The sequence below is a fragment of the Megalobrama amblycephala genome, linkage group LG15, assembly GCF_018812025.1.
Source record: "Megalobrama amblycephala isolate DHTTF-2021 linkage group LG15, ASM1881202v1, whole genome shotgun sequence".
In the NCBI taxonomy this organism is placed as follows: domain Eukaryota; kingdom Metazoa; phylum Chordata; class Actinopteri; order Cypriniformes; family Xenocyprididae; genus Megalobrama; species Megalobrama amblycephala.
Window position 1 is genome coordinate 28140727 of NC_063058.1, and position 16279 is coordinate 28157005.

The 16279-nt window shown below is 38.6% G+C and overlaps 1 protein-coding gene across 1 annotated transcript in view; it reads right to left on the bottom strand.

Annotated features, from left to right (window-relative positions):
• Nucleotides 1-1231: 1231 nt before the first annotated feature.
• Nucleotides 1232-16279, bottom strand: part of LOC125247039 (NACHT, LRR and PYD domains-containing protein 3-like) — a 93853-nt gene continuing 78805 nt past the window's right edge. The window contains exons 10-11 of the mRNA XM_048158202.1: nt 12173-12219; nt 1232-1782 (exon numbers count right to left, since the gene is read on the bottom strand). Coding sequence (XP_048014159.1) covers nt 1232-1782; nt 12173-12219 — 598 coding nt within the window. The remainder of the gene's footprint in view (nt 1783-12172; nt 12220-16279) is intronic.

Sequence of the window (16279 nt, forward strand, 5' to 3'; positions counted from 1 at the left end):
ATGGTTTAGTTAAGGAGGGAGGGAAGTTAATTGTTGTTTTGTTGTTTTCTTTTGGTGATAGGTAATTTAGTATTAATTCCTTTAGGTAGAGGTTTAATTCTTTTTCTTTTATATGGGTCCTCCACCTGAGGTAATGGTTTGTTTTTCTCTTATTTTGTTTGAAACACTACTTTATGATTATTCTTTATTTCATACTCCTGCATTACAAAATAAAAGGCAAACATGCCACTTAAACTGCAACCCAGCATTTAGTGTTTTTTTCAATTGTGACTCTGGGAGTGAAGAGTAAGAGATCCTCCAAGTCTCTCCACTTTTATTTGTTCGTTCGACCCCTATTTACCGGGGATAGAAAAGGGAGAACGTAACAAAAAGCAATTGGCCAATGCTTTTTAAAAAGAGATTTAAAATGATTTATTAATGCACTTTTTATTGTTCTATTAATCTACGGTTTAAAACATGAATCAAATAAACAGTTTTAAGTTTGTGTATTTATTGATACATGTAAAAATGTCCATTTGTGTTTGAATGATTAAATTGATAAATTGATTGTTGATGTTATTTTTCAGTAGGTTAGTGGATCTAAATCTGTAAGTGTCACTCCTGCTCCTCATAACGACACCACATGACACAATATACATGAAAACTGAGTTCAACATTTATTACAATATTTCAACATTTACTTCATCATGTGATTTTGAGTCATTAACACACATTTATTGTCGTGATATTTCAGTGTTAATGTAAAGAAGAGACTCTATAACATCTCTGATTCATCATCAGCTCAAAGCATTATGGGTAGAGTCTCTCTGTTCTGATTCATCATCAGCTCAAAGCATTATGGGTAGGGTCTCTCTGTTCTGATTCATCATCAGCTCAAAGCATTATGGGTAGAGTCTCTCTGTTCTGATTCATCATCAGCTCAAAGCATTATGGGTAGAGTCTCTCTGTTCTGATTCATCATCAGCTCAAAGCATTATGGGTAGAGTCCCTCTGTTCTGATTCATCGTCAGCTCAAAGCATTATGGGTAGAGTCTCTCTGTTCTGATTCATCGTCAGCTCAAAGCATTATGGGTAGAGTCTCTGTTCTGATTCATCATCAGCTCAAAGCATTATGGGTAGAGTCTCTCTGTTCTGATTCATCATCAGCTCAAAGCATTATGGTTAGAGTCTCTCTGTTCTGATTCATCATCAGCTCAAAGCATTATGGGTAGAGTCTCTCTGTTCTGATTCATCAACACAGTTTCACTGATGAATTATAACCAACAGTAAACCCAGGATAGAGCGGTTGAGTGAATGTGGTCTGGACTGTGTGGATGAGGATCATTGTGTCTCCAGAGACGCTGTAGAAGGACAGAATTCCTGCACTGTGATCCACATACACTCCTACTCTATAGTGATTCACCTCATTCACTGATCTACTGATGATGGGCTTTACAGGGAGACGAGTCCGTATGTCATTGTGTCTGAATAAGTATCTGTCAGGAGAGCAGGTCAAACTCCAAGACTGATCATTACATCCAAACACACACTCTTCACCCACTCCCTTCCTGCTTACGCTCTTATATGACACTGATATACGCACATGTTCTCCACTCCACTCAATCTCCCAGTAACAGCGTCGATCACTCACACTCTCTCTACACAACACCTGAGGATACTCAAATCTGTCTGGATGATCAGGATACGACTGTGGTGTGCCAGTGACAGTAATCACTGTGTTCCTCTCAGACAGACGGATCCATTTATTCACTGTGTTCCGATCCGCAGTGATCCGATGGGAATCTGATGGAGATAAAACACATCACAATCAGGAATCATCAATCTGTCCATCTTTTAATCTACACTGTAAACATGATTTCTGCTGCTTGTTAAATTAACTTCATTAAAATGAGTTAAAGCACACAATTACTGCACATTCTGTCCTGATTTAATTGAGTAAATCCATTTAAACACATCAAACTGAAGTTCACTTCATCATTTGTGTTGAATGAACTGAAACTGGGCAGTTCCCAGCATGCTTTGCTCTTGTCTGGATCTATTCCAAAATCTGACGAGTTCATGTAGGATTTGTCTCAGATCTGAACTTGATTTAGGATCTTCTGGTCTCTCACAGAATCTCATGTGTAGTTGTGAATCTTAAAGCCTCCATCAGTTCGGTGATCGACTCTCATAATGAGTCTGTCATTATTCATCAGTGTTTTGAGTCAAAGTGCAGCACATCACAGAGCTGGATGTTTGTATTCAGATAATCAGATATTCAGATACAGAGATTTTTCAATATCGGAAGGCTTCCGTTTCATAAAACAAGATTAGAAAACAAGCCAGGCTTATTTTAGTTAGTCAGACTTAATGTCAGTAAATTCTGTTTCATAAAACAAACTTAAATTAGTTCAAACTCAGTTACTCTGCCAACTTATGTTTGGAAACTAACCTAGGGCAGGCTAACTGTCAATCTAAGCTGAGCTCCTCTAACACTGACCAATAGGAACACAACAATATCACAGCTGACTCTCTCACATACAATTATTTGACTTTATTAACATATATTAACACACACACATATTATATATATATATTGGTGTAAGTTTAAGGCATTTTTTTTTATTATTAAAAGGTAAGTATGTTGAACCAAAACATTTAAAGAGAAGTAATTTCTTGACCATTAAAAGTGTTATATAGCCACTGAATCATTCTCAGACTTAATACTGACAACAATGGAAGCACTTGGGAGAGAACTGTCAGGAGACTCGTTTCTTAGCACAGAAGATGACAAGTGGATTACCAAATCATTGTTTTAAGTGTGAAAATATAGTAAAAATAACACAGAAATTAAAAGTCAATAGACCTGTGACAAGACCCCTGAAACAATCAGGCCTTCATTTTTAATCTTTCATTAAGTGATGAGGGATTTTAGCAAAAGCTATGAAAAGAGTAACCGAGTAAGATGCAGCCTGCAGAAATGACATGTTGTTGTCCACACTGGAACTACCCACTGTAGTCAAAGCACAATAAAGTCAGCTAGCCTTTTCCAAGGCCCATATTTAATCTCTGGTCTTTCCAATATATCTGGTCTATATATATATATATATATATATATATATATATATAGCTCTGGAAAAAATTAAGAGACCACTCCAAGTTCAGAAATCAATGTTAAGTGGTCTCTTAATTTTTTCCAGAGCTATATATATATATATATATATATATATATATATATATATATATATATGGTGAATTCAGGTTGATTGGGACACTTTTGCTATTGAAATGACTGGGAAAAAGTGTCCCAATCAACCTGAATTATATATATAGTGTGTGTGTGTGTGTGTGTGTGTGTGTGTGTGTGTGTGTGCGTGTGTGTGTATAACCTACAGGTTTTCTTTTCTTACTGGCTAAATGTTTTGTGCCCAATATTTAATTAGATTGTTTTAAAATATATGAATACATTCCTCTCTGGTTTTGTTTGGCAGCTGTAGTACCTTTATGGTTATTAGAAGAGCAGAAATTAAAATCACAAAATTTAAAATTTAAATAAATATGCACAGACTAAATTTTAATTGTAAGATGAATCTAAACTCATTAATTGGCCCAAAGTATATTGATTTACCCCATTACAATAGTCCATTTACAGCTACTGTCATAAAAATACACTTACTTGTAGGTTTAAAGTTGTACATAAGGTACATTTAATGTCCAACATCAAATATTTTAGCGAAATGTATATTTTAGAATTATTGCACTTCTATTGCGCTCCGTCTGTTTAGCGCGCAGCAGCGCTCGTTCAATGTGAAGTTTAGCCGCAAAAATGGAAATATTTGCATAACTTTATAACATTTACAGATGGAGAATAAACTTGTAAAAAGTAAGTCATGCACTGAGGAAAACACCATGTCTCAAACACATAAAATAGCACAAAATGTTGCTGTTTCCTATGGTGGATCGATTTGATCCATGATCGACCTCTAGGGCTGCTTAAAAAAGCATGCACGTGCAATTATCTTGAGTAGGTAAACCTGGATTAGCGGGACTGCGTGAACTTCAATTACCTTTTATGAAACCACTTTAGCCCAAACTCATTTGTTAGGTTCATTCAAGCCAGGTTTTGGAGTTTAATACTCGCTCTAATCCTTAGTCTTTAATGAAACAGCCCTCAGGACTGATGGAGTTCATCAGTTATCAATCAAATCTGAATAAACTCTTATGAAGCGTCACTGATATCACTAAGATCAACATAAGAGTCTTTTAAACTCCAGCCGAGCTCAAGATCAGAGTGGCATTGAGAAAAAGATGTTCTGATGTTGGTTTAAGAGTCAAAAGTGATGCTGAAGATGTTACTGAACCTCAACTATTGTGAGAACCTCAACTATTCTGGTTGTCTATATTGGTTTCATGTTGAAAGTTGTGAATATTTAGATATATTGACTTTGTTCATAAATTTGTTTATCTTACGGGCAGCATTTAAAACAGCATGACCCCCTGAAGTGTGAAATCTACTGACCTTTTGATAAAACTTGATATATTTCACATATTTACCATATTTGGAGGGGACTTACATGTTTAAAAAGCTGTTGTTGAGTGTAAGCTTATTACATTTATGTTGAAGTTTTATGAATTTAAAATGATTAGCCTGTAAATGTTTGTATCGCCCACGTCATGTTGCCCGTTTGGTGTATAAATCAGCTGAAAACAGAACGCTTGTTTGGCAATGTGTGTCACAACATTATAGCCAGATTTATTCTCTCATAACTTTAAACACTCTTTGTAAAAATCTGTTGAACAATAAGTATAATGTCTATTTATGAATATATTGTATAATGCTGTATAATATCTAATACGCAAGTTTCTAGGCCCTATAAATGATCAATATGACGAAAACTTTGCTGAAAAACTTGTTGTTCATGTAGTGATATGAACTGAAGTAGTGATGTATGTATTGTTTATCATTAATATTATTAGTTATCATTTGTTAAATATGGTTCTTGCGTTAAATGTATATGAAAATATATTTGTATATAGTACTGTGCAATGATGCCAAACATCACTTAGACCTGTAGACCTGTGATCGAGAGCCGCAGGACAGGGAGCTTCATTTACAGATGAAGAAGTCACTGAATAGCTAATTCCTTGCTCTATTTATAGTTGCGTCCGAAAACCTAGGTAGCTGTCTTGCTGCCTCGCTGCCTTATAAGAGAATGACTTGTACGGCAGCGTTTGTGCATGAAGGCACCTCACGAAACTGATTTTGGACACACTTCTGAGGCAGCGTAACAGTTTAATGATCTACACCAATATAGCGCGAGCTTTGGTGAGAACTAAACCAATAATTAATTACTACAGCAGTAATTTCTCAATAAAAATGATATCAAAATTGAAATATGTTGGTCAAAATCGTACATTTATAGACAAACTGAACAGCAAACGCAACTTTCGGACGCCATCTTTATTTTTCTAGCTCAACTGTCACAGAATGGAAAGCACAGGATTGTGGGATATCAAAGGCAGCTAAGGATACATCTATGCTGCCTTCAAAAATCGATCAGATGAAGGTATCTCATGAGACAGGAAGTGAAGCTAACACTTCACTGGATTCGGATGTGCCTTGATGCCTTCCTACCTTGAAATGTGTCCTCAGAAGGCAGCGTTTTTCCAGATTAGTTCACTTTCAAATAAAAATTTCCTGATAATTTACTCACCCCCATGTCTAGAGCCCTGCACGGGCCACAAATCTTGGCCCTAGCCCGGCCCTGGCCCGAGACGCTCAGGCCCTAGCCCGGCCCGTGTCCGTCAGCTTTTCAGAATTTTCGGCCCGAGCCCGACTGGAGCCCGTTTTTTTTTTTTTTTTTTTTTTTTTTTTTAAATCCTCTCCATAACGCAGCCTTTGTTGCAGTCATTAAAATGTTCAGTTTTGTTTGTAATTGCAAAGTAGTTGTAATCCTTTTCGTTTCTTTATTAAGTTAATTTAGAAAAATGTTTGGAGCACTTCTTTTGTTTATTAAATTGAAGTTTGTTTCTTAAAGTGACGACCGCAGCGGCCGACAGTGAGTTGAGCACGTTTGATCGATTTAGACTCTCAAATCAACACTTGTTCAATAAAAGCCATAGATATAAAACACTAATATAAACATATCACAATGTTAGTTTAAACGTTTATTAGCACTACCACAGTAAAAAGCTACTTTTTTCAAGCTGAGGCGGGCTGCTCTGCTGCTCGTAACAGCGTGCGGAAAAACAAAAACAAAACTGGCTTAAAAACAAACTTACAGGTTGTCTTACCTTACACCACAGCTGTGCATCAAAATCAAAGCTTCACCACTGAACATGGTCATTTTATTTTCAAATGAAAAGCGAGACAACATGCTACAGCCAGAAGAACACTCATAGAGAAAGAGAATCGTGAGAGAAAAAGCACGGCATCCGCATTGGAAAGTTTTAATTAGGGATGCTCATAATTGACTAGTTAACTGTTAACCAAGAAGTTTGACCAATTAATACTATCGGTTAGACGGTTTAAAAAGAAAACAAACTATAAACATATAGCTATAGACAACATATCCTATAAACGGTAGCCTATTCAGAACAGAACCATAATGAAAAATAAAAGAACATGTCGCCTACCTCTCCAATTCGGCACAAATCCAAATGTTTCCATATTCGTGAAGTATTTTAATGCTAAACTATTATTTATTATGTAAATTATAGGCTACTTCGCTCGCGTTCCAACAATACATCCTTCACATGTGCTTTTTAAGTGAGTCTATAGCGCTGAATGCCACAGACTAGCCTATACATTGAGCAGTGTAACTTTGATTGACTGTATTTTATTTTGATAATAAACAGGCTGTGATGTCAAGTTAAAAATGTGAGAACTGATAGGCTATGTTGTGTATGTGCGCAAGGCACCGGCGCGATTTCTCCATTCAAGCGCTGTGGGTGCGTGACGTGTGAATACTCACATTCTGTTGTTTTATATGCCATATTTCAACATGTATAAAACTAAAGCCTTGAAAATAACATTTTGGTATTTTTAATGGGTCACACCGAAATTAACATCCCTAATTTTAATCCAATTCTCACTCTTCCAGCTGTTGCGCTGAAGGTGCACTCTCTGCTACACTAAACATGAGGACGCGCGCACGCAGCCTCAGAAATGAGACGCAGCTATGGTCTCATCATGTTTCCGCCAGCACAGCACTATATCTATGCATGTGTTTGTTTTACCATCATCAGCTTCTCATGGTTTATTTTAATTATAAAATAATTAAATATAAATATTTTAATTCGATGGTTTCACTAGATAAGACCCTTATTTCTCATCTGGGATCATGAAGAACAATTTGAAGCTGCAGTGAAACTAATTTTGACCTTCAACTGTTTGGTGCCCATTGAAGTCCACTATATGGAAAAAAATCCTGGAATGTTTTCATCAAAAAACTTTAATTTCTTTTCGACTGAAGAAAGAAAGACATGGACATCTTGGATGACATGGGGGGTGAGTAAATTATCAGGAAAAGTTTATTTAAAAGTGGACTAATCCTTTAAAGGGTCATGAAACCCCAGAACACATTTTTTGAGCTGTGAGCTGTGCATCATTGAAAACACTAAAGCTACACATAAATTTTATTTATAACTAATTAGTTATTTTTTGCATTTTTCAGAGCGATTTCTGTCTTCCGGTTTGAAAAGCAAAGTCAGAGCAACGTCACAAAATCTGACGTCATCTTGTAGGCTACCGGTGTTACGAGATTTTCGGTTTCCGAAGGCGGAGCATACATGAATATTAATGAGTTTCGCAGACATGTGCAATTGCACATTCAACTGAGAATTTTAGTTCACATTGTATCTCAGCACATTACTGGATTATTCCATAAAGGTAACTATATTCTACTAAACTACAGTTGTTTACTTCTAGGTAACAGTTTATAATGTTTTCATTAGTATGTTGGATTTGTGCAGTCGTCTGTAACTGAATGACAGAAACTTTGTGTAACAGCAGAACACCTTCAGCTATCGTCTACAATGAGTTCAGCTCGCTGTGCTCTTCCTTCGTCCCCTGCGATGTAACCGCTGATAGGCCTGTATAAATGTGTCTGTGTGGACATAATACTGCTGTAACATACAGACTATGGTGTGATATACATGTGTACATATATACATGTGTTAGCTTACCTGTTCACAGTAACATTCTCTGGTTTTTCGATTGGTGACAAATTCGAAAAAAAAGATGTACAAAATAATTTAATAAGCGATAATAATTATAATAAAACACTATAACTTTATTTATTTAGTTAAAAGAATCATTAAATGCAGTATTCATGGTCAAATATAGGCAGTTTCGTAGTTCGCCATCTCCTGATTGGTGCATTTCACACAAATGCAAAGTTTGATTCATCAGTTCTTGTTAGCCCCGCCCAGGATGTAATGGTAGATTTGTGGAATCAAAATGTAAAAAGTAAAGCAAATATCAATCTATATTTTAAAAGCCTAATTTGGATATATATTTGGAGATATGTACTACTGCTGCAAGAAACCAAGCAATGAAACCGCGCAGTTCTCATAACGCACAATAACAGAGACTATTATGATGTTTACCCAGAAGCCCCGTCGTCTCAGAGTAATACTGCAGAAGGACATGCAAAGGCAAGTACAAACATTAGTGTATCTGTAGCAGCTAGCACACGCTCGCCTGAAATGTAGGTGAGAGTAGCGGCTGCAGTGAGGGAGGAGTGAAAGAAGTGCAGGACAGACGGACAGTTCTCCGTTCTCCTAGTGGATCAGAACCTACGAGATCAAACAAGCCTATAGGTTTCACGTGACGTCACGGCCTGAGGGGAACGCCCCCTCATGGGCAAAACAATGCTTTCAGGCTGCCAGTCATTTTTACCAGGTTGGTAGTAAAATATAATGTAGTAAGACAGTGATATTAAAAGACCAAATTCAATATACACCTTATTGATTATGCATACTTTGTACAGTCAAACAAATCAACACAGAATATCAATGCAACACAAGGTTTCTCGTTAAAGGTGGTACAGAGGATGTTTTGTTTTATACATTTTTGCAATATTACTTGAAACTGTCTTTACTAACTGATAAAAGACTATTTATTAGGTGCACTGAAAGTAATAATATTAATATACATCATCTGTGCACGAGGTAGGGCCTTAAAAACATCAGCCAATCGTTTACGCGATCATCGCATAAACGATTGGCCCTCTGGCTTGTCAATCACTGCCATTGTGAGAGGCGTGCGCGGATTGGCCCTCTGGCTTGTCAATCACTGCCATGACGTTCCTTGTGAGAGACGCGCGATTGCGCGCTCTAGTAACTTTCCACGCTCCGCATGCAATGTTTTTTGTCAGGAGACAGGAATAACAACTGCAGATTATGAGTTACCTGCGGTGAGTCCGACATAATGAATCCACTAAGTGTGTGCGCAGCTTAACGATTGTAAGGCCGATTATGAATGTAAATTGACACTTATGATTGATCGCGCTCAAACGCGTCCAGTCAGAGCCGGTTGCGTTCAGTCTGCGATTACAGTCGGTGTTCAAATTCCATGTGAAAGTATATAAATCTGCTTCAGGAGCAGGAAACAATCGCTGTATGTTGAGCACAGTCAGAATGTTTTAGCTAGTCGTTAAATGTGTGCCCGGCTTAATAACACAGCGAATGCCTGTGGTAAACAAACACTCGTGCACGAGTTTTGGGAGGCGTTCACTTAAAATGAGCTGTGAAGGAGGGGGGTTGTTCTTCCGCATGCGCTCATTTAAAAAACTCAGTAGACTAAAACATCCTCTTTACCACCTTTAAGGGTTTTTCTCCATTGAAAACCATTATAAAGAAAATGTGTTGCGTTCATATTCTGGGCTCATCTGCTCGCATTTATATAGTGTGATCATCAAAAAGGGTTAAACTGAATTCAGTCTTTTAATATCACTGTTTTAGTACATTAAGGCACTTTAAGGGTGGGTTGCAGTGAGGATTCTTCAGTCTGGAGTCGGTTCACCCTCTTCCTTTGCTGCTTGATCATCCCTTTAACTCTAACGCTCTTTCTGCAGTTAATCTGTGTTTAAAATTAAGTGGTGATTTAAAATGAAACCCAGATCAACAAATCCTTGACTTTGCTTAATTTAATCCTTACTGGTTCATTAACCGTGTTCTTCACATTAGCTTTTAAAAAATCGTCCTGCTGTTTTTAGTGATTGAAATGACTGCAGGTGCTGTATATGGATCACAAGTGCCCAAAACTCGCATCTTGTTCTCATATTTTTGTTTTTAAGAGGGAAAATTGACAGGCTTATGCTGCAGTTACATGTCTGTTTTGGCTGCGACAGTCACGTGACTGAACACTATCAGTTGCAGTAAATAATTATTTTTAACGTCAAAGCAAGTCACTTAAGAAACAATCGTGTGGCCAGTCTATTCACTGCTATATGCCCTGACCGAAAACTTTGACTTTTCACAATGTTTTGTAGTAGCCTATTAAAGTCGGCATGAAATCAATATTGACAACTCTTATTTTCTTATGGAATATTGTAGTATTTATTATCAATAATTTATCAGCCACTTCATCATCATTATTTTTGTGCCCTCATAATCTTTAATCAAAAACATTAACCTCCCCTCCCCCCTCAAAATGACTCATCGTCTCTTCCTGTCACATGCTATGGCTCGAGGGCGGAGCTATCTGGAACTGCCAGCAGATCCAGTGACGTCAGGGGAAAATTCTGTCGCTGTCATTGGGGTGTAACATGTTATAGCCAGATATGACAGCGCTACTGCTTCACACATCACCACAGATGAGCTCGTATGAAGAGATTTCTTTTATTTGTATTTGAATTAGAATTTGTTTTAAAATGTCAATTTAGTTGTTATAAAGATATTTCACAAAGAAATGTGCAGAATTTTGTGTGAGAAATAATGAAATGACATTTTCTCATTTAAATCTCATTTTGTTAAAAAAAATCTTGAGAAAATCGAATTGCTAAACCAGTATCGTGAATCGTATCGAATCGTGAATTGAGTGAACAGTTACATCCCTAGTGTTTTGGTTTTCAGATAATCGATACCAATCAAAATAAAGCATGAAACTCCATCATCACAGCCTCGGACTCTTCATTTGCTGAACAATCTGGTAGGCCTGTCGTCCCGAAACAAATAAAGCTGGTCAATTCATTCTCTTGTGGTGCACCATATGTGAGAAATAGTAAAAAGTGGGAAGAGATTTCACGTTTCACATAGCCAAAGATATGATACCTGTCAGTACCATGGAAAAATCTGGTGCTGCTAAAGACAACTTCATATTGTTTTCACACACATTCAGGATAATGTTTGGATTTGTCCTGTGTATATTGCTGTGTACTTTAGTAAATATGCAGATCAAAGTTGGTTTAGGTTTTTTTGGCATTTCCACGTGGTTCTGTTCAGTGTCGTAACTTAACTTGTCTAAAATGTAAACAAGCTCTTTGCTGTTGCACACACTATACACTGTGAATTCTCAAACGTGTTTTGCTGTGTATGTATTATATGAAATCATGTCATTTGGTTATTTGGTGTCCTTTTGGAGTCTGCAAGTGTCCTTTTTTTGGAAGGTTAGAATAGGGTAGAACGGGGCACAAGGCGCCTTTGATATTATTTTCCTCTAAACCACTAGATGGCACAAAAACTTTCCTAAATATCCGCTTTTCAAAATGCACACGCACATTTGTCTGATCTTTGACGCGATCGCGGGCAACAACGCAAAGTTGATTCTGAGGTAGTTTGATCTAATATTTGATGTTTTTTTTAAATGTTGATTTACGTAGCAAATGAGAATCGATTAAATTAATGTTTGTATTTTCAGACAAAGGTCTTTTTAATGATTTTCCTTCTGTTCAAGGTAATTCAAGCAACAGTTTTTCGATAACGAAAGAATATGTAAAAGGATGGTATTTGGGGTATAAAAAAAGGCACCATAATTAAAATGATAATACATAGTTTGCTGACTTTTCCATTTGTTGTGACATGGAGTGAGATGGTGAATATCATATGTCAAATTGGGTATCCATCTTAGAGATAATACCCATATTAATAATGAAACAGGCATATTTAAAAAATATTATAAAGCACATTTTTAAGGTGTGCCTTTAGCCCGTTTTACCCTATGTGTGTGTGTGTGTGTGTGTAGACGTACATTTGTACAGTCCTGCTGTAATCCTGAACTCTCCTCCATGATCCCCACTGCAACAAAAACATAGTGTCAGTAAATACACATTTAATCAGAAAACGTGCACACATACACACACACACACTCTCTCACACATTCACGGACTACACACACACACGTTTGTTTTTGTGAATTGTGGGGTCATTCCATAGGCGTAATGGTTTTTATACTGTACAAACTGTATTTTCTATCCCCCTACACTACCCCTGCCCCTGCCCCTAAACCGGAGGTCGGCAACCCGCGGCTCTAGAGCCGCATGCGGCTCTTTAGCGCTCCCCTAGTGGCTCCCTGGAGCTTTTTTCAAAAATGTATTAAAATGGAAAAAAAATATATTTTTTGTTTTCATATGGTTTCTGTAGGAGGACAAACATGACACAAACATTCTTAACGTTTTTCAATGCTGTAAAAATGTGTATAATAAATATTAAATTTCAACATTTCTGTCAACGAAGATTTGCGTCATAGCCATCGACGTCACTTTCCCGCCGAAAGCGCGCTCCCTCAGCTGGACTGATTGGCAAAAGAACCGGATTTAATAGAGGAAACTAAGAAAACGCGAGTAAAAACAAACGAATTACACTAAAGGTTGGACTCGAAAGTGTTTCTTACAACTTGTCAAATAAACCTAATCCATGGATATTGACATACAGCCAGGAGTCGTGTTTCCTGACATTTATATGTGCCTGATTTGACGCCGAGGAAATACATAAAGCAAATCTGCCTGTGAATATTTAAACTACAATATAGGTAACTTAAGTTTAAATCCGCGTAATTACTTAACGTTATATCAATGTTATATATATCGTCATATTGTCCATCCCTAAAACATAGTTTTATAGTATAGTTTTTGTCAGTGTTTATTTTAAAACGCACAATTATGCAGAATATAAGATGGAAAATATTTAATAGATGATTTGTCAACATAATATATAACAATACAATATATAGCCTATGGAATGATTTTACCTCAAAATCCAACAATTTGACACAAAATGATAATTGCAAATCCATGTTTCTCTGCTGGAGTCCAGCTGTTTCTGTGAATTGCACCGATCCATTTGCTTCTTTTTTCTGTAGCTTTCAGCAGTTTTTAAATATATACCTCGGGAATACCTCATTATGTATTTGTAGCCTACTTAGTCATTTTGATAGTAGGCTAATATAGCTAATATACACTTACAGCCTGTGTTGCCTTCATAAGGCTTATATAAGGCTTTTAATTTTTTGCGGCTCCAGACAGATTTGTTTTTTGTTTTTTTGGTCCAATATGGCTCTTTGAACATTTTGGGTTGCCGACCCCTGCCCTAAACCTAAACCTAACCATCACAGGAAACTGTGCACAATTTTACTTTCTCACAAAAACTCATTCTGTATGATTTATAAGCCTTTTGAAAAGTGGGTACATGGGGTTATGTCCTCATAAGTCACCTCTTCTTGTAATACCTATGTCATACCCATGTCATTATACACATTTGTATTCTGATATGTCACAAACACACACACACACACACACACACACACACACACAGCAGTGCAGGGCGATTAATCAAATTAATTGTCATTTTGAATTACAATTTTGTCTTCCAATGATTATGGAAACAAGATAATCAAGATAAAATGACATGGTAAGTCATGCTTTAAACATATTAGGAAATTAATAGGGAAATAAATAAATCCAGAAAGTTTAGGAAAAGTCATGGAAATTAGTTTCAAAATATAAGATTTTAAAATATAAGAGAACATATATCTAACTGATAATATTGTTTAAATAAACTTCAACATTATTTATATATTAATGTTCATTCGAACCATCCAACTGTGACATTCCATTAGATTTAGTTTTGTAGCGTTGAGCATTAGAACCAATCACACGCGTGTTCTTATTGAGCTTGTGAATGCGATGGCCAATCAGAAGTGTTCAGATCAGTCATGGCTGAAACTGAGAGTTTTGTTCAATGTACACACTCTCTGACTGAATTCTGAAACTGTATGTAGAATAAACCAGTGAACAGGCAGAGAGTCGTGGCAGGTGGCAGACAGGGTAAACAGAAACAGGCAAGAGTTCGAGGCAGGCGGCAGACAGGGATAAACAGTAGCAGGCAGCAAGAATCACAGTCCAGAATAACAGTCCAATCGACAACAGGCAAACAATCAGGAATAAACACTCAGAAATGATAACCGTGGCTGATCAAGACTTCGGAATGAACTGCGTGTGAGTGCGTGTTAAATAGTGTGTGGTAATGAGGAGATGGGCGGCAGGTGTAGGCGTGATCAGTCCTAGGTATGTGGGTGTATGGGAAATGTGGTCCAATTGAAACTAGTACTCGGGCGAGGGCTCCCTCTGGCGGCCCGAGAGATCTGGTGCAGGGGATTCAATCGTAATAGAGCCCCCACCCTGCGAGCGGCTCCTGACGCGAGGAGGCAAACGACGTCGGGGTCTACCTCTGAGTCTTGGGGCTGGTTTCTCCGGATGCGTCCTGTGAAACTCGTCAGTGAGCGAGGGGTCGAGAATGTCCTTGGCATTGACTCAGGACTGTTCCTCCGGACTGTAACCCTCCCAGTCGACCAGGTATTGCAACACCCCGTTGCAACGTCGTGAATCGAGCAGGTCCCGGACCTGGTATACCACTGCGTCATCAATCAGCAGCGGTGGGGGTCTCTGGTCCTCGGCTGTGGTGGTCCCCTGAACCTCTTCCAGACCATCAGCAGGTTTCAGCACCGAAACATGAAAGGTAGGAGAAATTCGATAATTAGCAGGGAGTTGTAAACGGAATGAAACTTGAGTAATTTGTCTAATGATTTTGAATGGACCCACATACCTAGGGCTGAGCTTCCTGCAACGTTGACAGCCATACCCATTGACCAGGGGTGTACTCAGGCGCTAGGCGACGGTGGCAGTTGGCTTGGACCTCTTGACGGCGGATAGTCCTTTGCAAGTGGATGTGGGCATGGTTCCAGGTCTCCTCACTCCGTTGCAACCACTCGTTGATGGCTGGCAGTTCAGAAGGTTCTCCCGACCACGGGAATAGCGGAGGTTGGAAGCCTGAGAACACATTTGAGTCCTGTGGCTGGCTTTTGGAGGGAATTCTGTGCATACTCGGCCCACATGAGATATCGACTCCAGTCGGCTTGGTGGCTGTGACAATAGGCTCTAAGGAAGCAAGTGAGCTCTTGGTTTAATCTCTCTGTTTGACCATTAGACTGTGGGTGATAACCGGAGGTGAGAATGATGTTAACATTGAGCAGGCGGAAGAAGGCTGTCCAGACTCTGGAGGTGAATTGTGGGCCCCTGTCAGACACTGTCTTCTGGCAGACCATAGAACCAAAATACAAAGTTGCACAGGGTCTCGGCAGTTTCCATGGCGGTGGGTAGCTTGGGTAGAGGAATCAAGCGGCAAGACTTCGAGAAACGATCCACAACAGTCAGAATGTTGGTGTTCCCATGTGAGTTGGGGAGATTAGTGACAAAGTCTATAGCAATATGTGACCAGGGTTGGTGCGGAATGGGCAGTGGTTGAAGTAATCTGGCTGGAACCTTGTGTGAGGATTTTGTGGTGTTGCAGGTGATGCAGTGAATCACAAAGTGAGCGGTATCTTCGGATATGGACGGCCACCAGTACTTATTTTTGAGCAGTTGCAGTGTAGCGGTGATGCCTGGATAGCCAGAGCTTGGACTGTCATGTACATGGTGTAACAGTCTCTGTGTTGATCGGGGACATAGGTGAGTTCTGGAGGACATTCGGGTGGTGGTGGTGTCTGAGTGTTAGATTTATCTCTGTGTAATGTCCCATTGAACTGGCGCTACCAGGAGACTGGTGGGAATTATAGGTTTCGTGGTTCTGGATTGGTTCGTTACCTTCGTGGATTGTGGATAGAGCGTCCGCCTTGGTGTTTTTGGAACCGGGATGGTACGTGACTGAGAAGTGGAAACGTGTGAAGAAGAGGGCCCACCTGGCTTGACGGGGATTCAGGCGCTTGGCAGACTTCAGGTATTCAAGGTTTTTATGATCGGTTAGAACAACGAATGGGAGCTGTGTCCCCTCGAGCCAGTGTCGCCACTCCTCCATAGTGGCC